Genomic DNA, 24,656 nt, shown 5'->3' with positions numbered 1-24,656 from the left:
CACTTGTGGGGAAGAGCACTGGGTGTTGTATGGAAACCAATTTGACAGTAAACTATTTAAAATAAATAAATAAATAAATAAATAAAATGTCTTGGGGAGGGGGGCAGGGGCTCCTGGCTGGCTCAGTCTTTACAGCATGTTAAACAATTTTTTATGACTATCTTAATGATTATTTATTTTGAACAAGGAGAGTACACATGCGTGAGGGGGGAGGGGCAGAGAGAGAGGGGAAAAGAGAATCCCAAGCAGGCTCCACTTGAGCACAAAGCCTGAAGCACGGCTCAGTCTCATAACCTTGAAATCACAACCTGAGCTGATACCAAGAGTTGGACACTTAACCGACTGAGCCATCTACGCAAGTGCCCTAAGCATGTGACCTTTTTTTTTAAGTTTATTTATTTATTGGGGACAGGGCAAGAGAGAAGGAAAGGGAGAATCCCAAGCAGGCTCTGCACTATCAGCACAGAGCCCAACGAGGGGTTCAAGCTCACGAACCTCGAGATCATGACCTGAGTCAAAATCAAGATGCCTCACTGACTAAGCCACCTAGGTGTCCCAGAGCGTGACACTCCAGATCTCAGGGTTGTAAGTTCATGCCCCACACTGGGTGTAGAGATTACTTTTTAAAAAATATTTTTAAAACTAAATAAATAGGGGTGCCTGGGTGGCTCCGTCAGTTTAGTGGCCAACTCTGGCTCAGGTCATAATATTGCAAGTCCATGGGTTGGAACCCCGTGTCAGGCTCTGTGCAGACAGCTAGCTCAGAGCCTGGAGCCTGCTTCAGCTTCTGTGTCTCTCTCGAGCTCTCTGCCCCTCCCCTGCTCGCACTCTTGTCTGTCTCTCAAAAAATGGATGAACATTAATAAAATAAAATAAAACCAAAGAACTAAATAAACAGAACAAAATATCTCTGGGGATAGAAATAAAAAACCCACCAAGTCCTTCATTGATTAACAGTTTGGCACTTTTCTGTGAGACTCAGAGGTGGGGTCATGCACCTGCAGGTGTGCGTCCACACACATGCTGCACACACACACTTGCACCGCTCCCCAGATAGAAGATGATTCATCTGAAATCAATCCTGTTTGGTGCAGAGGTTGGCAGGTGAACCTAAAAACACATCCATCCCTAAGTACTGAAACTAGTATAATTTCCTAATTAAAATGCATGTCATTTTACTTTTTTAAGTTTATTTCTTTATTTTGAGAGAAAAAGAGAGCAGGGAGGGGCAGAGAGAGAGGGAGAGAGAGAGAGAGGATCCCAAGTAGGCTCCGCGCTGACAGCGTGGAGCCCAATGCAGGGCTTGAACTCATGAACTGTGAGATCCTGACCTGAACTGAAACTCAGATACTTAACTGACTGAGCCACTCAGGCACCCCAAAATGCTTGCCATTTTTAATACAAATTTATATTTCAAAAATGGAGGGGGGAGCTTAGGTGGCTCAGTCAGTTCAGCATCCTACTCTTGATTTCGGCTTGGGTCATGATCTTAGTGTTTGTGGGACTGAGCCCCACATCAGGCTCCATGCTGACAGCTGAAGCCTACCTGGGATATTCATTCTCATTCTCATTCTCATTTTCTCTCTCTCTCTCTCTCCCCCTGTTCCTCTCCCGCTCATGCTCTCTTTCTCTCAAAATAAAAAATTTTTAAATGAAGGGAGAGTTTATATTCTAGAGCACGGGAAACATACTAAAGTGAGAAAAGCTATGACTCACTGTAGTCAGAACATGAATACCTCATGGAAAAAGTGAATCTCTGAATGAATTCTAAAGAATTAGGTCTGATTGCTTTTACCAAGTAGGTGTGACAGCCAGCCATTTCAATCAAGGGGTAGCATAGTTAGAATATTTGTATTCACTTCACAGACTGGAGAAACCAAATACATTTCATAGACAATAAGTGAGAAATACAAGAAATATGATACAAAGCCTCATAAATGACACCCTATTAAAGCTCTGCCTCGAAAGGAGTTTTATAGAGGAAGGACTTGTAAAGTACAGAACGAAACTGAATTGGGGGTAAGAAATTAGAACAGGGGCACCTGGGTGGCTCAGTGTGTTGGGCATCTGACTTCAGCTCAGGTCATGATCCCATAGTTCATGAATCCAAGCCCTACATCTGGCTCTGTGCAAACAGCTCAGAACCTGGAGCCTGCTTCACATTCTGTGTCTCCCTCTCTCTCTGCCCCTCCCCCCACTCATACTATGTCTCTCTCCATCACTCAAAAATGAATAAATGTTAAAAAAAATTTTTTAAAGAAATTAGGACAGGATTAAAAGAGTTGAATTAAAAAGAAAGAACAGGGCACCTGAGTGGCTCAGTCAGTTAAGCATCTGACTTTGGCTCAGGTCATGATCTCATGGTTCATTAGTTCTAGTCCAACATCAGGTGAGCACAAGCCCTACTTCTGGTGAGCACGACCCCTGCTTTGGGTGAACATAAGCCCCAATTCGACTGAGCCCTGCTTCCCTCTCTACCCCTCACTCGTACCCTTTATCTTTATCAAAAAAAAAAAAAAAAAAAAAAAGGAAGAGAGAGAATGACCATATGATTTGAATGTTAAAATACTGAAACAATCTAACAGTCAAACCAACCCATTCATAAAAACTTTTGCACACCATTTGTCCATAAACTAGGGCGAGGTAAAATTAGTAATTACAAGGGGAATATCTTATTGTGTGATAACCACTCACTCCTTTATAAAAGAAAACGATTCTGTTTGATACCAAGGACAAGATGTTGCATGAGTGGACCTGGCTTTGGGTGCTCTATTTTGTTCCCACGTACATATCTGGTGGCAGCACACTTGTGGCTATAGACCAGAGTTTAATTACATGTTGGGGTGGGGGTGGGGGCAATGGGTTGGGGGCTCGAAGCTTAACACATGGAAAAGATTTAAACATTAAACAGAAGTGAAAATTACCTGCATACCAAAGGGAGATGAAAATTTAAAAAAAAATTTTTTTAATGTTTATTCATTTTTGAGAGAGAGGAATAGAGACAGAGCAGGAGTGGGTAGGGGCAGAGAGAGAGGGAAACACAGAACTTGAAGCAGGTTCCAGGCTCTGAGATGTCAGCAGAGAGCCCAATGCAGGGCTCCAACCCACAGACCATGAGATCATGACCTGAGCTAAAGTTGACCGCTTAACCGACTAAGCCACCCAGGTGCCCCTTTTTATTTATTTTATTTTTTAACATTTATTTTTGAGAGACATACAGAAAGCATGAGATGGGGAGGAGCAGAGAGAGAGGGAGACACAGAATCCGAAGACAGGTTCCAGGCTCTGAGCTGTCAGCACAGAACCCGATGCAGGGCTCGAACCCACAAACCAAGAGATGACCTGAGCTGAAGTCAGACGCTAACTGACTGAGCCACCCAGGCGCCCCATGGGAGATGAAAATTTTAAAGTGAAGGTTCTTGGGGTATCTTGAAGAAAGTCAACGCACAAAGAACTAATGTGAATGCAGGCTCAGTACGTGCACAGTGACATGAGTCTATGGAACTCTATAAGCGTCCACAACGAGGTACAAGCCCAGATCCCAACTCCCTCTGATTTGTAAATAATATTTAACATTAGAGCGTTTCCTGTTGATGCCAAGGACACAACATGTCATAGCATGTATGAGGTTTTCAGCAAGTTCAAGCTCAGATTCTGTGATAGATCCTCACATAAACTCGTGACTCTTGTGCTTACTGAGAGAACCACCTTGTTAGGAATAAGCTGAGATACCGGGCTTTCCTCTCAGCCTCAGTAGGTTTAAGTTTTCTCACTGCAGAAGCCTCAACAAGAATAAGGGGAAACAGGAACTATTGCCTCAGTCTTAACAAGTAGGCTAATCTCGTTGTATTCATGGCTTTGATGGTCACACCACCTCTTGAAAGACAGTCTGCCAAAAGAGAGTGATTTTCAAGTGGTGTGCAAATTATTTATTCATGTTGCAGGAAAAAAACAGATTCTTTGTGATGCATCATCTCTGACTCTTTGAATAAAGAGCATTTCGAGCATATTTGAAGAGACAACTCCTCCAGAAACGTACGCATCACGTAAAACTGTATTTATTTGTATACTAGATGCATGAAAGAACTGAACTATCTTGGACATGAAATTCTAGACTTCACAAAGTTTATGTGTGAACAATGTTAGAGGTTGCAACAAAAAATAACCACCATAAGCACTAAAAAAAAATGCTTGCTCATTGTGAATGCATTTACAATTCCAAAGACTCCTCTCCTCTACTCAAATACACTAGATCTGTATGCTGTACAACACAATACTTCCAAATATTTATCAACAGTAATGAGTCTATTAAAAATAACTTGTAATAAAAATTACTTATTTGCCTTCTATTACTTAACTGAAAGGTAGGCCAAAAATTTGGCCAGGATTTGTGTCAATTTACAGTAACTTCCACCGACAGGAATTAAAGAAACCAGACAAACAGGAGAAGTAGTAATACTAAAAACCAGGAATGCAATAGTCACTGAATATAAATATTAAATGGGGCATCAATTTAGAAATCAGGGCAAAAGGCCAAATAACTTAATCCCAGTATCTGCAAATTTACTGACTCAAGGCATGAAACTTCTTCCTCACACTAACTTCTAGGAGAACTGTGTGTGTGTGTGTGTGTGTGTGTGTGTGTGTGTGTGTGGCTTCCTTTGAACACCAAGAGGAGCATAATGAGTAAATGAATGAGTGACAGCTCGGCAGGGCACTCAGCTTCCATCCTGCCTTGCCACATGGTACCCTCGATGACAGGAAGAGAAGTGGAGAGTGGGCAGAGAGTAGAATGGAGTTGTTCTAAGATAAAAGAATAAAGTAGAAAGTCACTTTGCCTTTCAGCCTCCTCCTCTTTCTTTCCGTTTCCAGTTCTCTATCTTTCTGAGGGCACGACCCGTTGCACAGGTAACTACTGTCATGGTTAAGAGCATGGACTTCACAGGCAGCCCCTACACCCAACTCCACCACTTACTACTCTGTCCCTGCAGGCAAATTACCTAACCTCCCATTTCTGTATCTTAAGGACAAGGATAATAAGGTCACTTACCCAAAAGGGCTGTGAAGATGAAATGAGTTAACATACCAAATGCTTAAGATGGTGACTGACATATACAAGCCAATAAGTTGGCTGTTTTGATTGTGACGGAAGGGTCTGGGCTTTCAGAACCTTCTTCTATGGTTTAACACCTGGGCTTGCTCCTACTCGAGCCACATCCCAAGCTCTCACTCTTGGCGAAGGCTCTGTTCTCCACTAAAACAGTGCTTTTATATATACACAGTGGAGTACTACATGGCAATGAGAAAGAATGATATATGGCATTTGTAGCAAAGTGGATGGACCTCGAGGGTGTCATGCTAGGTGAAATAAGTCAGGCAGAGAAGGACAGATCCCATATGTTTGCACTCATAGGTCTAACAGGAGAACAGGGGAAACCTAGTGGAGGCCCAGGGGGAGGGGAAGAGGGAAAGAGAGTTGGGGAGAGAGAGGGATGCAAACCATGAGAGACTATTGAATACTGAAAGTGAACCGTGGACTGAAAGGGGAGGGGGGAAGGGGGTAATAGTCATGGAGGGGGGCACTTGTGGGGAGAAGCACTGGGTGTTATATGGAAACCAATTTGACAATAAACTATTAAAAAAATAATAAGAATAAAACAGTGCTTTGGCAACAAGGTGGTGCAGCACAATAGAGAGAGTGGGTGCTACCACATTGGGGGCATCACTCTTCATCGGTGTAACATGTGCACAGGGGTCTTCTGATGATCTAAACAGGCAGCTCCAAGAGTTGGGGGCAGATACAGAGTCAAATGTGACTGAACATCCTACATTAGAACTTTTTCAAAATAAAGAATGTAGAAATCCATTTCTATGGAGATTTTCAACCTGCTCAAATGTATTCCAAGAAAGTGTTCTATTTTTCCTACTAAAACTTTGAGTGTTGTGTGTTCTGGCTTTCTCTTCATGAACAGTTCACCTGAGTCAATTAAAAATTGGTTCCTTTTCGGCACCATCTTTAAAAGAAAACAAGATGCAGCTGAGTGACAGCATTGGCGCCACCATTCCCCAATTTCCATGACCGTTCATTTGGCTTTGATAACCATCCCTTCCACTGCTACTGTCAAAAATGTGCAGTTCGTGTCCAAGCACATTAAAACAAACTTTGCAGACCTGTAAGAATTTTATCACCTGTCTTGACAGAGATCTACATGGTCCCTACAAGTGGAAAGAACAGGGCAACTTAAAATGGGATTTTTAACACTGAAAAAGCTAAGTTGACCTGGACACTTATGAGCCACATATTCTGCAGGCCCGTATAGTCTGACCTGAAAATGCCACCCCTCTGCGGGTAAGGATGAGTCACAGGACATGGAATGTACCCTAGTATCCTCCCCTTCTTGGGTTCTTGACCTTGTGAAGAAGCACATGACATTTTCATCCTCTTAATTGGCCTTTTAGGTGTGAGATTTTAATTGCAGTGCCCAGGACTCAGACAAGTCAGAGGAGAAAGGCGGTGCGTTTTTTTCTCACCTGTCCAGAACGAGGTCTGGAGCGAAGATGAGCTTGCCAGGGTGGTCAATGGAGCGCCACATGAGCCCCACCATTAGCACCTCCAACCAGCAGCTCTCCAGGAGGCGCACCTGGTCATAGAGGCTGAGCTCCACAAAGCCTGGGGAAAGCAAGAGGCCGTGAGAAGCACCCACCCTCCTCCTCAGCTCCCAGCATCTGTGAAAACGAAAGAGCAGGTTTTAACAAGCTATGAAAACACAAACACCAGAGAGAAAACAACCAGTATTTCAAAGATGTGGTTAAATGCTGACCTAAGGAAGGGAATGTTGAACTCAGAGTGTGCAACTCCCAACGTCCAGCCTTGGACTCCTCCTACAGACTTAATACATTTAAGACTATAAAGGACAGTTACCAGGGCTTACAGCTTCCCAGACAGATACTAAGGGAAGAACAGAAAGCTGGGACAGATCATTGTTAGTTATATTTTTTAAAGTCCCCTGAGGGCTCTCAGCATGGATCCACTGTGCTGGTAAAGTCTGTGAGCCAGTTTAGGTCCGGCGAGCCTAAACCTGTAGTAAAGCCCTTTGCCTTTGCATGTATGACTCGGTCTCCCTGGCAGTTTCTGGTTTTTGAGGACAATATTGGGAACTTGGGTATAACAGTACCCCTAGAGATATTCTTTACTAAATATTTAAGGGGCACCTGGGTGGCTTAGTCAAGCGTCCACCTTCCACTCTGGTTATGATGTCACAGTTCAGGAGTTCAAGCCCCACATGGGCTTGCTGCTGTCAGCCCAGAGCCTGCTTCAGAGCCTCTCTCCCCTTCTCTCTGCTCTTCCCCTGCTCGCACTCACTCTCAAAAATAAATAAACCATTAAAAAAAAAAAAAGAGAGGTGCCTGGGTGGCTTGGTCGGCCAAGCCTCCGACTTCGGCTCAAGTCAGATCTCACGTTCGTGGGTTCGAGCCCCGCGTCAGGCTCTGTGCTGACAGCTAGCTCAGAGCCTGGAGCCTGCTTCCGGTTCTGTGTCTCCTCTCTCTGTCCCTCCCCCTCTCATGCTCTGTCTCTGTATCAAAAATAAATAAAAACATTAAAAAATAAATAAATAAATAAAGTCCTCTGGCCCAGCCCCTTGAACCTTTGCTGCCCCACCTCCCAGAGGTGGTTCCCTCTCACTAGTTAGCCATTTTTCAGGGACTCAAAAAGTGCTTGCTTTGAAAAAAATAAAAATAAAAATAAAGTCCTCTGTACTACTGAGAAAAACAGTCAGCTGCCAGCATGGGGCTGGGAGCAGCTGGGGAGGGGGATGGTAGGGATGGGGTGATAGGTGGAGAAAACAGTACCAGCCCCTGCGGAAATTCAAGGCTTCAGGTAAAAGAGATCTCCAATTACCTAAAATTTCTGTTAGAATCATTCTTCCAAGTAGGAGCACTGTTTCTAGGCTATTCACTGTTTGCTGAAAAGCAAACGCAACCACGGAAGCAGAGTCCCATAGCATGGATTGATCAAAAAATTAGAACGAAGCAGGTAATCTCTGAGGAGATAAGCATGTCAAAAACAAAGCCAAAATCACTAGTGCTTCCTCCACAAACCATGATAAAATGAGAAGACAGCGTAATATAAAAACTAACCAAATACACAGCCTAGGAGTGCAGTGGGCTGTAGTTAGGATACCAGTCTAGCCTCATCCTAGTTACTGAATCTCCTTTTTGTTTTTTTTTAAGTTTATTTATTTGAAGAAAGAGCAAGTGGGGGAGGGGCAGAGAGGGAGAGAGACAGAGAGAGATTCCCAAGCAGGCTCTGTGATGTCAGCACAGAGCCTGACATGGGACTCAAACTCATACCACGAGACCGTGCCTGAGCTGAAATCAAGAATTGGATGCTTGGGGTACCTGGGTGGCTCAGTCGGTTGAGTGTCCAACTTCGGCTCAAGTCATGATCTCACTGTTTGTGAGTTGAAGCCCCGCATCGGGCTCTGTGCTGACAGCTCAGAGCCTGGAGCCTGCTTCAGATTCTGTGTCTCCCTCTCTCTCTGCCCCTCCCCCACTTGTGCTCTCTCGTTCTCTCTCTCTCTCTCAAAAATAAATAAATGTAAATTTTAAAAAACTTAAAACAAAAAGAGTTGGAGGCTTAACTGACTGAGCCACCCAAGACTCCCTTAATATCCCTTTAAGTTAATTTTCTTACAGAAAAAATGGGAGTAGTAATGCCTCCCTCTGAGAATTTACTACAGGTAGTGTCTCTCAGCACCCTCATTTTAGATGAGGAAACCACGGCACAGAAGGCACATGCAGTTCAAATCTTTGCTCAGTATAACGCCAATCTGCACAGGGGAGAACGGATGGAGTGATGATGGAAAGACAGCCCTGTCCTCTTCCAAAGCTGCATCCTATCCTGTGCACACATTCCAATCTTGCCTGCGACTGTAGACCATAAGCCAATCCACGGGACAGGAGGATATTTCTGTTTATAATATTCAACAAGATCAAGACTAGGTGATATTTTAATTTCTTGTTTGTGTGTTTTGGGAAATGACTACACCAGCTGAGAGAGGTGGTATATGTCTGAATTTTCTGAAAAATTTTTTTAAAACATCAGGCTTGAAGAAGGACTAACGCAGCTCAAGAGTTGAGATTTGTTAACAGCACAAAGAAGCTGCATGGCTTTCAATACTCATTAATTTCACTACCACTCTCCATGGCGGGGGGGTGGGGGGGTGGAGATCTACAGTGAAGAGGCTAGACAACCAAAACAAAACCAGAAACCATCCTGGGGCACCTGGATGGCTCGGTGAGTTAAACATCCAATTTTGGCTCAGGTCATGATCTCACAGCTTATGAGTTCAAGCCCTGCATCAGGCTCTGTGCTAATGGCTCACAGCCTGGAGCTGCTTTGGATTCTGTGTATCTCTCTCTCTGCCCCTCCCCTGCTTGCACTCTGTCTCTCTCTCTCTCTCTCTCAAAAATAAATGATAGGGGCACCTGGGTGGCTCAGTCAGTTGAGCATCTGACTTCAGCTCAGGTCATGATCTCACAGTTTGTGAGTTTAAGCCCCACATCAGGCTTGCCGCTGTCAGTCTGTCAGCATACAGCCTGCTTCAGATCCTCTGTCCCCCTCTCTCTGTTCCTCTCCCACTTGTGCTTACCCCCAAATAAATAAATGTTTACAAAATAAAAAACAAAAATGATAAAACATTACCAAAAAATTTTTTTTAAAAAGCACTGGGTGTTATATGGAAACCTATTTGACAATAAACTATTATAAATTTTAAAAAAAGAGTTGTAAAAAAAAAAAAGGGAGGCACCTCTCTCTGCCCGCTCCCCCCCCCAAAAAAGAAAGAAACTAGAAGATCCTCAGGAAGCTCAGAAGAAACAAGCCCAAGCCAATAAATGACCCAAGAGATACTATTATGCCAGGCCTGGGGCCCCACAACTCTTTACCCCCAACTGCTCTTTACCCAGCTTCTCAGCTGCTCCCACTTTACACTTTGTCTAAAGTGGTTGTTGCCCCTGAGCCCATGGGAGTTGTCCCATAGGCTTAGACTTGAGAGAAACCTGTTTGTTTTCTTCTCTCTTTTTTTTTTTTTATTTACCTCTGAGAGACAGAGAGAGACAGTGCAAGTAGGGAAGGGTCAGAGAGAGAGGGAGACAGAATCTGAAGCAGGCTCCAGGCTCCGAGCTGTCAGCACAGAGCCGGATGCGGGGCTCGATGAACCGTGAGATCATGACCCAAGCCGAAGCCGGACGCTGAACCAAATGAGCCACTCAGGCACCCGAAACCTGTTTCTTCAATGACTGTAAATATGTGCATGGAGAAGCCCTTTCACCTGTGGTGGGAAGGCTGTCATTCTGTGTTAGAATCCCAGATTCACTATCAGAGAAACACCAATTCAAGTTATAACTAGGTGGTAATTTTAGCACAATGCAGCATCTCAGGTGCATATTGCAAACTGGTCTGGGGAAGGAACCACATTATAGAATGGACAATTCAGCTGCTAAACGACAGCTCATGAGTAACCAATCCATTTTTAACATGATGCCAATCCCGGCTTATTGATGATTCGTGTTACCCCAGCTGCTGATTTACTCTTTGTCCATACATATTCCTTTAGGTACACAATGCTGGTTCTTTCTCTATTGAAACAATATTTTACCTTCCTATTTCACATCTGGCAAACCTGTCGCTTGCACACTGGTCCTGTCACATACCACCCTGACCTCACCTGGGCACTCCCTCCTCTCAAGGTACAAAGTCCACAGCCAAGAGACAGGCCAATGTGGAACCCACATTCCATCCTTTTAGACCACGGTCCATGTCCCAGGACCCTAGAATTTATTGCCCAAATGATCCCAAGCCCACGTCCAGAGCCCAGGCAGGTTCCTTCTCGGGTCCACCCCCTCAGATCACATCTCAGCCTGAGAAGTGTCCAACAGGCTAGCATCTGCAGGAGATGTGGACACGGAGGATGGAGTGTGGACACGGCACTGTGGGACAGTTCTGGGGCAGGAAAAGAAGAGAGTCAACAATGGAAGGAGTCTCACCACATACCACTCTGCTGTCCCGTCTCGTACGGACTCAGAGGAATCCAAGAATTCTCTATGGGAGCCTGACCTTCCAGTACATGTTGAAAGCATATATATCAAGATAGAAAAAAAGTATTTCATTTTAAAGACTGTAAATCAAACTGTTAAATACCCAGACATCATTTGCGAAACTTCGATTTAGAATCTTGCCTTACAAATGTTAGGAGCAGGCCCTTCTCCCATAAATGAAAAGCTAAGATCCAGAAAGCCCTACCTGGAATTTTCTTGGCCCACCCGATCATGTGCACCAGCTCCTTGTCCGCCAGCTTGGTCAGGGACATCATCATGGAGGCCTCGGTGAAGGGCGTGCTGGGGCGGCTCACCAGCACATGGGGCGGCTCCGCCTCCAGCAGCGTGAGCACCAGCTGCTCCGGGCTCAGTGCGCTCAGCAGCAGCTCCTTCACTCGGGTCACGTGGCCCCCGTTTTTCTTGGCCTTGCTCGGGCACTGCAGCTGCTCCTCGAAGCTCTTCTGCCTCCGGGAGACACGGTAGCCACACCTTTCTCTCCGGGAGCCTAAACCGGAGAGATGATCACACAGTGCTTTTCCAGGGCTCTCCCAACCTGGCATTCAAGGTGCCTGAGTGCCAGGGCAAGAGTGAGACGATGACGTCATCGTAAGACCTGCGTCTATCCTTACAATGGGTCTTACCTTAAGACGGAAGCCTGACTTCCTTCCTGGAACCTGTGGGGCCTGTACCGAAGAGCATTACACTTGTGACTGTATTAGCAAAATCAAAACAGGACTTCTTAGGGACAGTAGCCCAAATGGACTTAAGGTCTCCATTTCAAGATCGCCTATGGATATGAAATCTATTTCTCTTTTATTTTTATTTAAATATTTATTTTTGAGAGACTGAGCATGAGTGGGGGAGGGGCAGAGAGAGAGGGAGACACAGAACCTGAAGCAGGCTCTGGGCTCCGAGCTGTCAGCACAAAGCCAGACATGAGGCTCGAAATCAACGGACAAGATCATGACCTGCGCCAAAGTCAGACCCTTAAACGATGGAGCCACCCAGGAGCCCTATTAAATCTATTTCTCTTTTAAAGAGTGCTGACAGCGGTGCCTCGGTGGTCCAGTCGGGTAGATGTCTGACTTAATTTTAACTCTGGTCATAACCTCCTGTTTCATGGCATCAAATCCTGCATTGGGCCCCACAATGACAACACCCAGCCTTCTTGGGATTCTCTCTCCCCCCACTCTCTCTGCCCCTCCCCGCTCGTTCCCATGCTCTCATCTCTCTCTCTCTCTCAAAATAAAGAAATAAAAATTTTTTAAAAAGAGTGCTGACATACCTCAGTTTTAAAACCACAGAATTGAGTGTTTTCTTCCGACAAATATGGGCAAAACTAAGGAACTGAATGAACATTAATGTTTCCAAATAGTTATCAAATAATACACTTTAATAAGACATTCTTAAAATGTTCATATGTATGCATGTGTGTTTATATATTTTTTACACAAATTCTTTTCATATATTTATACAAATAAACATATTTCAAGTAATAAATTCTTTAAAATCTGAAAAATACAGAAAAGCACAAATTTTGTATATTCTTTCAGTTTTCTTTTAATGTTATTTACTTTTCTATATTTCATATGCAAAATTCAGATCACAGTAGGTATATACTAAACCTATTTCTTTTTATGAGAAAGGTGTCATTGTACAATTTAAAAATCTATATAACATTGTGTTTTATGAATATAGCATCACTCATCTAAAGTGTCCCTTGAGGCAAATTTAGGTCGGTTCTAATTTCTTTGCTAGTACTCATATTACAATGAAAATGCATCCATGTATCCAGTTAGTTCCTTCAAATAAGTTCAAAGAAGTCAAGTTGCTGAACCAAGGCACAAAGGCCGAAAATCCCTATCAACACTATAAGATATTATCTGATTAGAAAATGTGATACCTAAATCCATCTCCTACTTCCGGATCGTTTAAGATTTTGATATATACTGATAGATTACCCTCCAAAACTATTTTAAGATTTTATTTTTAAATAATCTCTACACCCAACGTGGGGCTCACACTGACAACCCTGAGGTTAAGAGTCACAGGCGCAGGGCTCCTGGGTGGCTCAGTCGGTTAAGCCTCTGACTTTGGCTCAGGTCAGATCTCACGTTTGTGGGTTCGAGCCCCGCATCAGGCTCTGTGCTGACAGCTAGCTCAGAGCCTGGAGCCTACTTCCGGTTCTGTGTCTCCGTCTCTCTCTGCCCCTCCCCCTCTCATGCTCTGTCTCTGTATCAAAAATAAATAAAACATTAAAAAAAATTTTTTAAAAAGTCACAGGCTCTATAGACTAAGTCAGTGAGTCACCCCCCTCCAAAACGTTATTTTTTTAATTTTTTGAATGTTTATATATTTTTGAGAGAGAGAGAGAAACAGAGTGTGAGTGGGGGAGGAGCAGAGAGAGAGGGAGACACAGAATCCAAAGCAGGCTCCAGGCTCTGAGCTGTCAGTACAGAGCTTGACACGGGGCTCGAATCCACAAACTGTGAGATCATGACTTGAGCCACAGTCAGACACTTAACCAACTGAGCCATCCAGGTGCCCCTCTAATACTATTTTAAAATTTATAATCCAAATGATACTGTAAGGAGCTTCCTATTTTCTCATAACACCAGTGGACATTAAAAAAAAATCATTTCTAATCTTTGCTAATCTGACAAGTGACTAAACAATCTCATTTCACTTTGTTTTTTTTTTAATTACTAGCAAGGTTGACTAATAGATTTGTCATACTCTATATTTTTTACTTGTATACTGCCTATTTATTTCTTTTGCCCTTCCCCTCCCCCAAGAACCTATAACATTTACTTAGTAAATAGACAAATTTTGTTATATACCATATTTGCCTTGTTATATATCTTTTCACTTATGGTATCTCTTGTCATAAGAAGCTTCAGTACACAGTCAAATCTGTCTATTGTTTCACATCAAGATTATATCAATATTTTCCTGTATCTTCTTTAAGTCCTTTATGGTTCAAATCTATTTGGAATTTTATATATGTATCATGTCATATTGATATTTTATGTTATGTTCTTCAAATGGATATATAATATTTCCAGTAGCATTTATTGGATAAATCTTTCCTGTGGATTTTTATAAAATGCCTTGTAATTTAAGAAATATGTATAAAAATATCTTCTGGGTTGCCTCCTCTATTTCAGATCTGTTTCAAAAACATATATATACTTTTTTACTCCTCTGCTGGTCTTGATATGCTTCAGTTACTGTAAGTGTATGGGTCAGAAACACAATGGGATAATGTGTTTAAGATGGTGGGGAAAGGGAGAAATCTTCAATTCAGAATTATATTGTCAGCTAAACTATCATTCAAGAATGAGGATAAATTAAAGCCATTTCAGTTAATCAAAGGCTAAAAAGATATATTGCTCATAGTCCCTTTGAAATAATTACTGTTTCTTTGGGATGGAGAAATATGAACCCAAGAAAAGCAATGAAATTCAAGATGCAATGTAAGAAACTAAATTAGTAAATATGAGAAGAAACCTAATAAACACAGGATGAATAAAATAATAATAATTAACTTTTGGAGGTATAGAAATAAGGTAGAACCAAATACTGGATAAGAAGATGAAAGAGGAATAATTTTGGCTGGAACTAAGATTGTTTATTTTGGAAGAGAAATACATACTAGAGAGAGTGGCTTGAATTCTCACAAATGCATGCTAAAAATAGAATTGTCACTAAAAGAATTGAAACAGAATTTATGGCTTCCAAACAAGGAGAAGAGGAAAGATAAAACAAGAAAATTGTATCAACTCCAAAAGGAAAAAAAGAAATTATTAATTTTTTAAAGCATAAGATAGAAATGAATTCAAATATCATGATCACAATAAACATAAATAGACTAAATTCATCAATTAAGAACTCTGAGACCATATTTTTTTTATCTAGACATAGACTGTTAGAGATATGTCTAACACACAGAAAACTGAAAATAAAGGGATAGAAAAAAAGATAACAGGCAAAAATTAATGAAATAAATCAGTTACTCTATCAATATCAGACAATATAAACTGAGGCACACATCATCATCATTAAGGTCTCATCAGTAGATTATAAAGGATGATAAATAATTCTAAACTCATAACATCAAAACAATAAGAAAACACTACCTATAAACAGAACACCAAAAAGTAAAAGAAAAAGAGAAACTGACAAATACATTATTATAATGAATATTTTATTTTATTTTAAATATTTTATTTTTTAAGTAATCCCTACACCTAATATGGCGCTCAAACCTACAACCCCAAGAGTCGCATGCTCCACGACTGAGCCAGCCAGGCACCCCTATATGGGTATTCTGATGTATCTTTCTCAGCAACTGACAGCGTAAACAGTGGGGCGGAGGGGACAGAATACAGACCATTTGGATTGTACAATTCACTTGAGCTATAAAAACTTACAGAATTTGAAAAAATTATCACATACTAGTTGATGAATAAAATTTTAACTAAAATTGGTATCATATAGATCGTATTCTCTGATCACAAAAAATAACAAAAATATAACCCAAGCCCCTATAAAGTATAGCATAAAAATACTTCTAAAAATCCACTGGTTAGGAGCATCTGGGTGGCTCCGTCAGTTAAGCATCCGACCTTAGCTCAGGGCATGATCTCAGAGTTTGTAGGTTCAAGCCCTGCATCGGGCTCTGTGCTGACAGGCTGGAGCTTGGAGTCTGCTTCGGATTCTACGTCTCCCTCTCTCTCTCTGCCCTCCCCTGCTCGCGCTCACTTGCTCGCACGCTCTCTCTCTCTCTCAAAAATAAACATTAAAAATCCATTGGCAAAAGACAAAAACATAAAGTGAAAATTAGGAAAACATAAGTTGGGATGTCATGAGCATGGGTACAACTTTTACATGCACACACACACACACAACACCTAAAATATCTGCAAAATGCCTAGTTTCAATATTCTCACCATTATGTTTGTTCACTAAATTCAGTTGTCTACATTTTAAAAAGAAATATTAGTTAAGAGGTATGAGTACATTTAAATTATTTGCTCTCAAGAAAATGTACCTGAATTTCTTCTTATCCTTGGCTAATCAAACTAGAAGGAAGGCCTCTATCTAGAGAGAACTGAATCAAATTGTTTACTGAAAGAATTAAAAGCCTAAAATATAATTCATTGAATTAGTAATCAGATATAGAGCAATAGGTATTATTTAAGATCAATTATACCTCCAGGGTAAAAAGGGACAAAATGTTTAAGAAAGCACCTGTCTGATCACACATCTCCTTTTTGTAGAGTATTTGAGGAAAAGGAGTTTACAAAACAGGTTTACATACAAAGTGAAAGGTTTTGAATCCACGCACTCAAATTTATTTGATCAACTTTCACTGACAAAGCCCTAAATACTGGGCCTGGAGTCCTGGGGATTCTAGACCAATAAAATAAAGTTCTCGACAAGGAACTCACTGTTTTCTACCAAGGACATTTCTAGTGTCATGGCTTTTACACTGGAATCTTGGCGGTCACTCGATGTGCCACTGAGCAAGCTTGATAAGGAACTCTCCACACAGGAGTCCTCCATGTTAGAAAGTGGTAATATGGGCGCCTGGGTGTCTCAGTCAGTTAAGCACCCGACTCTTGATTTCAGTTCAGGTCATGATCTCATGGTTCATAAGACTGAGCCCTGCATCAGGCTCTGTGCTGACAGCAGGAAGCCTGCTTGGGATTCTCTCTCGACTCCCGCTCTCTCTCTGCCCCTCCTCAACCTATGCACGCATGCTCTTTCTCAAAATAAATAAATAAACTAAAAAAAAGTGTTAAATAGCCCCAGTGAAAGGATATTGATGAAAATAGTGATGACAATGACAACAACAATGATAATGGTAAATGATCAAAATGACAGCTCACATCTACTGGAAGCTTCTATGTGTCAGATACTGTACAATGTATATAGATTATTTTATTCTGAAAACTGGAAAAGGAGGCATGCAGAGTTAAGAAAGTTCACTCCGAACGCTCCTTCTCCGTGGTCAGTCAAGGTCTATATATCCACCTGTTTGCACATCAACCCAACTCATCATGCAACCTCCAAAGATGATAAAATGTTTTTTTCTTAGAGAGCCCTACCTAATTTCTTTTTGGCCAAATTCGGTGACCTTTTCTCTTGTTCTCTTTTCCATGAAAGATTTTCTTTCCAATTTTATTGTGATATAATTGACACAGATCACAGTGTACGTTTAAGGATTACAGCATAATCGTTTGGCTTAGGTACACTGTGAACTCACCCCCAGTAAGTTCAGTCACCGTCCGTCATCTCATATACATACAATAAAGAGACAAAGTTAAAAAAAAATAATTTTTTTTCTCTCGAACTCGTAGGACTTACTCGACTAGTAACTTTCATGTCTATCACACAGCAGCGTTCATGACAGTGTGCTGTATGTCACATCAGAGAACTTATTTATCTGCTAAGTGGAAGTTTGTACCCTTGGTCACTTTTCTCTAATTCCCTCTCCCCCTACACCCTTCCTGTGGTAACCACAAACCAGATCTCTTTTTCTAGGAGTTTGGGGGTTTTGGAGTATTTTTTTTTTATTCCATATATAAGTGAGACCAAACAATATTTGTCTTTCTCTAACTTACTTCCCTGAAGCATAATGCCCTCAAGGGTCATCCAAATTGTCACAAATGGCAGGGTTTCTTTGTGGGCTTTTTAATCTTTTTAATGGCTGTATAATATTCCATTTTATACACACACATGCACACACACAACTTCTTTATCCATTCATTGGTCAATAGACACTTAAGTTATTCCCATACCTTGGCTATTTTAAATAATGCTGCTATGACATGGGGGTGCAGATATCTTTTTGAGTTGTTACCATGAAAGATATATTTTTTTAAGTTTATTCATTTAGTTTGAGAGAGAGAGAAAGTGCAAGTTTGGGAGGGGCAGAGAGAGGAGAGGGAGGGAAGGGAGGAGAGGCAGAGAGCGAGAGCGAATTCCAAGCAGATGCCACATTGTCAGCACAGAGCCTGACACGGGGCTTAAACCCACAAACTGTGAGATCATGACCTGAACTGAAGTTGAATGCTTAACCAACTGAGCCACCCAGGCACACCAGAAAGATGTTTTAAACTACATCTCTGTATTCTGACTTGCAAGACTGTATTGCATCAAAACTCCTCACAACTTATATGAGCTTTTCAAAGAAAGAAGGGAAACGAAGGAAAACTAAAATTTAGTGCCAAACACTATTTTAGGTCGTTATTTTTTTCACATGTATTCCATAAAACTCAATGAAGCAGATATCTTCTTTTCAGAGATAAGAAAACCAAGGGCCAGAAAGGTTAAGTTTGAGGATAGTCACAGATAGCAAGAAATAATAAGACAAAAAAATAGTCACTCTTCCTCTTGTTCTCCCATGACATACATCGCCCCCTGCAGGACGATTACGCATGTGCGCCTGCCTTGGTCCCAAACCACCAGGGCTACACCTGTCCAACAGATCATAGTACAATAAAAGAGTTCTTATCCTAAAACTACATTGTAAATTGCTTTTAAAAATATATACACTCACCTTAAAGTATTAACTTAAAATATGAAACATTTATTTGTACTCTTCTGTCAGAGGGCCAAGGCTTTCTCCTTAAGCACATCTGCCAATTAAATCACAAGTAACTTTCCTACCTAAACCATATCCAGGATACATGGCCTCTGAATTTTCAATTTCCACATCTTTACAACAGAGCAAGAACTTAAGCACTCATAAAGCAATCCAAATTCAGAATTTTTCTAGGTTTATGATCTCCCCCCCAAGACACACCAACCTCATTCATACTTAACTCAATAGCTACCAGTCTTTCACAGTTGTTATTTTAATGTAAATGCTACACCCAATGTGGGGCTCGAACTTATGACCCTGAGATCAAAAGTCACATGTTCCACCAACCGAGCCAGCCAGGTGTCCCTCCTTTTCAGTTGTATTCAGAGCTTTCACAGCAACTATTGTCTTTCCCTACTCACACTTCATGTTTGCTAAATTCTAGTTAAATTATATAATCTGACAGTTACAGTGAGTAGAATAGGTTTTGGAAGAAGCCCACTGGTTACTGATAAGGCTATAATTAAAGTGGTGGGAACAGAAATGCTCGAATGTTTTAAAGAATAACCAAAACACACTGAGAGGTCATGGGCATTGGCAGGGTATTTCACAAAGAAAACAGGAAACAACAGTGATTAGGAAGCCAGAGAAGTGTGATCAAATAAGAAGACATCTGCTATACTATAATATAACCAGATGAGGGGTCTTACCTATTACATACATAAGGAAGAAGAAAAAGGAATCCCTATCAAAATAACACCAGCATTCTTCACAGAGCTAAAACAAACAATCCTAAAATTTGTATGGAACCAGAAAAGATCCCGAATAGCCAAAGCAATCTTTAAAAAGAAAACTGAAGCTGGAGGCATCACACTCTCAGACTTCAAGACGCATTACAAAACTATAATCATCCAGACAGTACGGTACTGGCACCAAAAACAGACACGCAGATCAATGGAACAGAATAGAGAACCCAGAAATGGACCCAAAAACATATGGCCAACTCATCTTTGCCAAAGCAGAAAAGAATACCCAATGGAATAAAGACAGTCTCTTCAGCAAATGGTGCTGGGTAAACTGGACAGAAACATGCAAAAAAATGAACCTGGACCATTTCCTTACACCATACACAAAAATAAACTCAAAATGGATGAAAGACCCAAATGTAAGATAGGAAGCCATCAAAATCCTTGAGGAGAAAACAGGCAAAAACCTCTTTGACCTTGTCCACAGCAACTTCTTACTCAACACGTTCCGGAGGCAAGGGAAACAAAAGCAAAAATGCACTATTGGGACCTCATCAAAATAAAAAACTTCTGCACAGCAAAGGAAACAACCAGCAATACTAAACTGACAGAAAATATTTGCATATGACCTATCAGATAAAGAGTGAGTATCTAAAATCTATAAAGAACTTATCAAACTCAACACCCAAAGAACAATTCAGTGAAAAATGGGCAAAAGACAAGAATAGACACTTCTCCAAAGAACACATCCAGATGGCCAACACATGAAGAAATGCTCAACATCACTCACCATCAGGGAAATACACATCAAAACCACAATGAGATACCACCTCACACCTGTCAATGGCTAACACTAACCACTCAGGCAACAACAGATGTTGGCGAGGATGCGGAGAAAGAGGATCTCTTTTGCACTGCTGGTGGGAACGCAAACTGGTGCAGCCACTCTGAAAAGCAGTATGGAGGTTTTTCAAAAAATTAAAAATAGAACTACCCTATGACCCAGCAACTGCACTATAGGTATTTATCCAAGGGATACAGGTGTGCTGTTTTGAAGGGGCACATGTACCCCAATGTTTATAGTAGCACTACCAACAATAGCCAAAGTATGGGAAGAGCCCAAATGTTCACCAGTGGACGAATGGATAAATGTATATATATATATATATAATGGAGTATTACTCAGCAATCAAAAAAAATGAAATCTTGCTATTTGCAACTATGTGGATGGAATTGGAGGGTATTACGCTAAGTGAAATTAGTCAGAGAAAGAGAAATATCATATGACTTCACTCTAATGAGAAATTTAACATACTAAACAGATGTACGTAAGTGAAGGGAAGCAAAAGAATATAAAAACAGTGAGGGGACAAAAATATAAGAAACTCCTTTTTTTTAATTTTTTAGGTTTTTTATTTATTTTTGAGAGACAGAGAGAGTGCGATCAAGGGAGGGTCAGAGAGAGAGGGAGATACAGAATCTGAAGCAGGCTCCAAGCTCTGAGCTAGCTGTCAGCACAGAGCCCGATGCGGGGCTCGAACCCATGAACCGTGAGATCATGACCTGAGCTGAAGCCAGATGCTTAACTGACTGAGCCATCCAGGCACCTCTAAGAAATTCTTAAACATAGAAAACAGAGGGTTCCTGGAGGGCTTGTGGCGGGGGGCGGGGGGGCTAAATGGGTAAGGGGGATTAAGGAATCTACTCCTGAAACCATTGTTGCCCTATATGCTAAATAACTTGGATGTAAATTAAACAAATTTAAATATAAAGTCTATGTAAAAGATAAGTTATAAATATTGAAATTAAAGATTCTATATCATAGCAAATACAAAAAAAAGAGAGAATATTCAAAAGGTGGAGCTACTAAGAGACTGTCAGGGTAAAAAGAGACTTTTGCTTTTAATCTTTTAAATAGAGAGAAATTACAACTAACCACAGGCAAAATACTGACTAGAGAATAACAGGAAAACTCAGGCAGAGCTGCTGTGAGTACGCACACAAGCAAGCGTGTACAGACAGTGAATCAAAAGTTAGCCGGGTGGAGAGAGCAGGAGGTAGGCATTATTGTCCAACGTTATACTAATGCGCCCATTTTTCTTTCTTCTTCATGTATGCATACATCTAGTGTGTATACACACACATATATTTATATGCATGTATGCATGCATACATACCATCACACAACAGAATCCACATTCTGAGTGCTTTCCATGGTTCTATCATGTTTCTGACACCTGTATGTACCTTTGCTAGAAAGCTAATATTGGGTTAGGCATGAGTCTTTCCCACAGCTCTCCAAGTAACCCCCAAGATATTCTACTTTTCAGTCACAGCTTTGACTGTGAACATTTACCTAAATTTCATCCTTAAGACTTGGCAAGGCGTCAGGCAGATGGTCATCCAGCTCATCTGACCACTTCGTTTCTAGAGCTACTAATCCCTGCAGCAGCCTGTTGTGTTGTCAGACCACCTGAGCTGCTGAAAGTTCTTCCCCATCCTGGGCCAAGAGGTGCCTCCTGTGACTTGTTCCTGTTCACCTCAGCCCTGTCCTCTCCAGCTACAGGGAATAAATCAACGCCCCCTCCAATGTGACAGATACTGGAAGATAATTACCAAGTCCTAAGTCTCCTCCATCCAGGCTACACATCCCCAGCTCCCCGACCTGTCCTGTTTGAAAGAGCCGTGGGCACACACACCCCCCCAGAGGGTGAAACAGGAGCGAACACTCACCGCACTTCACCATCCCGACCTCATAGCACTTCCGCAGTCGGCAGGCCTGGCAGCTTTTGCGCCTGTTCTTATCTATTGTGCACTGATTTGTAGCTGGGCAAATATAATCGTTGTGTCCTGCGGCGGGGGGAGACAAAACAAAAAAGACAGACTATTGTTACGATATTTTGATTAAATACATTCCAGGTCAACAACACCGATAACACTACCCAGCTGAGAGGTAGGGGGCATCTTCTTAATGATAGGTATAGGCACAAAGGCCAAAGTTCAGGCTCATCAGCGCCTTGTTAGTGAGTAAAGAAAATCTACAAATATCTCCATATCCTACTCTTTGACTAACAGGCTATTCTCTGCATGTTCTTAAGAATTTTCAAGAGATACATTAGAAATATTCTCCTTTGGACACGGAAAGTAAGACAGTCATCTGAAATTGGTTCTGCAAATCACAGAACTCCTCAAGGATGGTACTTGTGTATCAGGTCACCAAATTCAACTGCTTGTATTCTTTTGTACATATCCCTCTTTGGGATTTAACATGATATATATATATTTTTTTAACATTTATTTATTTTTGAGAGACAGAGTGGGGGAGGGGCAGAGAGAGAGGGAGACCCTGAATCCGAAGCAATCTCCAGGATCTGAGTTGTTCTCACAGAGTCCAACACAGGGCTCAAACTCACGAGCTGTGAGATCATGACCTGAGCTGAAGTTAGACGCTCAACTGACTGAGCCACCCAGGTGCCTCTTATGCGAATTCATAGTCAAATAAGAGAGCAAAACTAATCAACAAGAGGATAATGGAATTAGCAAAATGAAGAACCAAAAAGAACTGCCACTGGAGACTGGCTGTGGTTGTTGTTACTCCCCACTGCCTCCCTCTGCCCTGTGACTCTGCAGTGCACTAGAGTGGCCGGACTGTGCCTGGCCACCAACTGACATGGAGCGTGGCCACGAAACCTGCTTCAGCCAATGCTTCCTGAGTAGATGGGAAACTCCAGCACTCTGGCTTGGCCTCTTGAGCTCCAGGGAAGAAAAAAAAAAAAAAAGGCCTTGAGTACTCATTGGTCCAAGGAGAATACAGAAACACGCGGTATGGACTTGAACTCCACCCAGGGCTCAGAGCCCTAGACCAGAAAGATATGGTCCCACGATTGTACCAAAATCAAATTTTATAATACTCTCCCACTTTAGGGTAAATGCCAGTAACACTTGTTCGACCAAACACAAATTGAAACTCAGTTGTTTGTGGTTTTATGACCATTTCCTGAGCCAGCCTGGGGTCAGAGCAACAGTGTAGACTGCACAGCTCTTGGAGTAGGAAGGCAGCTCACCCCAGAGACGCAAACCCACTCTCAAGGGACCCTCATCCTGGCCACACCCAGGAAGCCTGGCGCACCAACATTCTTACAACCCACAGATTTCCGGATACTTTATCAACATTTCATTTAATCCTATAACTTCCCTATAAAAAGCAATCATCCCCATTTTATAAAAGAAAACATGTAAGGTCAGTTCAATCATCTCCTTAAGGTAATGGTTTCAGTATTCCATGCTGTATAATACATTTCTACAAATTTATACACTTAAAACCAAACCAATTCATTATCTTATTTCAAGTCAAGAATCCAGGCACAGCTTACTCTAGTCAGGGTTGCAAAAGGCTGCAATCAAGGTGTTGGCTCGGCTTGGTTTCATCTGAAGCTAAGGGTCCCCTTCCAAGCTCTTACAAGATGTTTGCAGAACCAGCTCCTTGCAGCTGTCGGACTGAAGTTCCCATTTTCTTGCTGGCTTTCAGCAGGATGCTGCTGTCGACTCATAGAGGAACCAGTTCCTTACCGAAAAGCAGTGCACATCACGATGTCTGCTCTCTTCCAGGCTAGGAGGGGTGTATCTCTGACTTCCGGTCTCTCTTCACTCCAGTCAGATGGCGTCTTACATAATTATGGAGTAATCACAAGACTCCCCCATTACCACTTGCCATATCAGGTAACCTAACCCCGGGGGCAACTCTCAGATTTACACTCAAGAGTGGGGGCAAATATATAGTATGGTATAAAGCCCTCTTAAAGGAACATAATTATCTTGTTATTGCTTTTATCCTCACTTAAAACATTCCAAAATAAATTATATACTAGTCAAGATACATTCCCAATCAGAAATTTTCAATTATCCTCTAAAACATAATACTTTATGGCTAGAAGGTAAATGTAACCCCGCAGCACTTTCCATAGAGGTAGCAATCTTTTAAGGACCTTCTAAAAATTCAAAGAACAATACCTGATGTCATTCTTTTGGTTTCATAAAGAGGTTTATAACAATAAGCATTTAAGGGACAATGAAAGGTTCACTTTTATCTTCATTTTAAAAGATCATTTTACTTAAAAACAATGAGACAGCATAGTAATATGAACACACTAAATAAAAATAGCCTAGAAAATGTCTTACACAAGAAGGCTAGGGTAATTGAATTCACTTCTGGCAAAAAA

The 24,656-nt window shown here is 41.6% G+C and overlaps 1 protein-coding gene across 1 annotated transcript in view; it reads right to left on the bottom strand.

Moving 5' to 3' along the window:
- Positions 1 to 24,656, bottom strand: part of ESR2 (estrogen receptor 2) — an 84,066-nt gene that overhangs the window by 20,718 nt on the left and 38,692 nt on the right. Inside the window, exons 6-8 of the mRNA XM_029952636.1 lie at positions 22,171 to 22,287; positions 11,306 to 11,605; positions 6,532 to 6,670 (exon numbers count right to left, since the gene is read on the bottom strand). Of these exons, the coding sequence (XP_029808496.1) occupies positions 6,532 to 6,670; positions 11,306 to 11,605; positions 22,171 to 22,287 (556 nt within the window). The remainder of the gene's footprint in view (positions 1 to 6,531; positions 6,671 to 11,305; positions 11,606 to 22,170; positions 22,288 to 24,656) is intronic.

Source organism: Suricata suricatta, chromosome 9, assembly GCF_006229205.1.
Source record: "Suricata suricatta isolate VVHF042 chromosome 9, meerkat_22Aug2017_6uvM2_HiC, whole genome shotgun sequence".
NCBI lineage: Eukaryota > Metazoa > Chordata > Mammalia > Carnivora > Herpestidae > Suricata > Suricata suricatta.
This window is presented reverse-complemented; position numbering and strand designations above follow the sequence as displayed.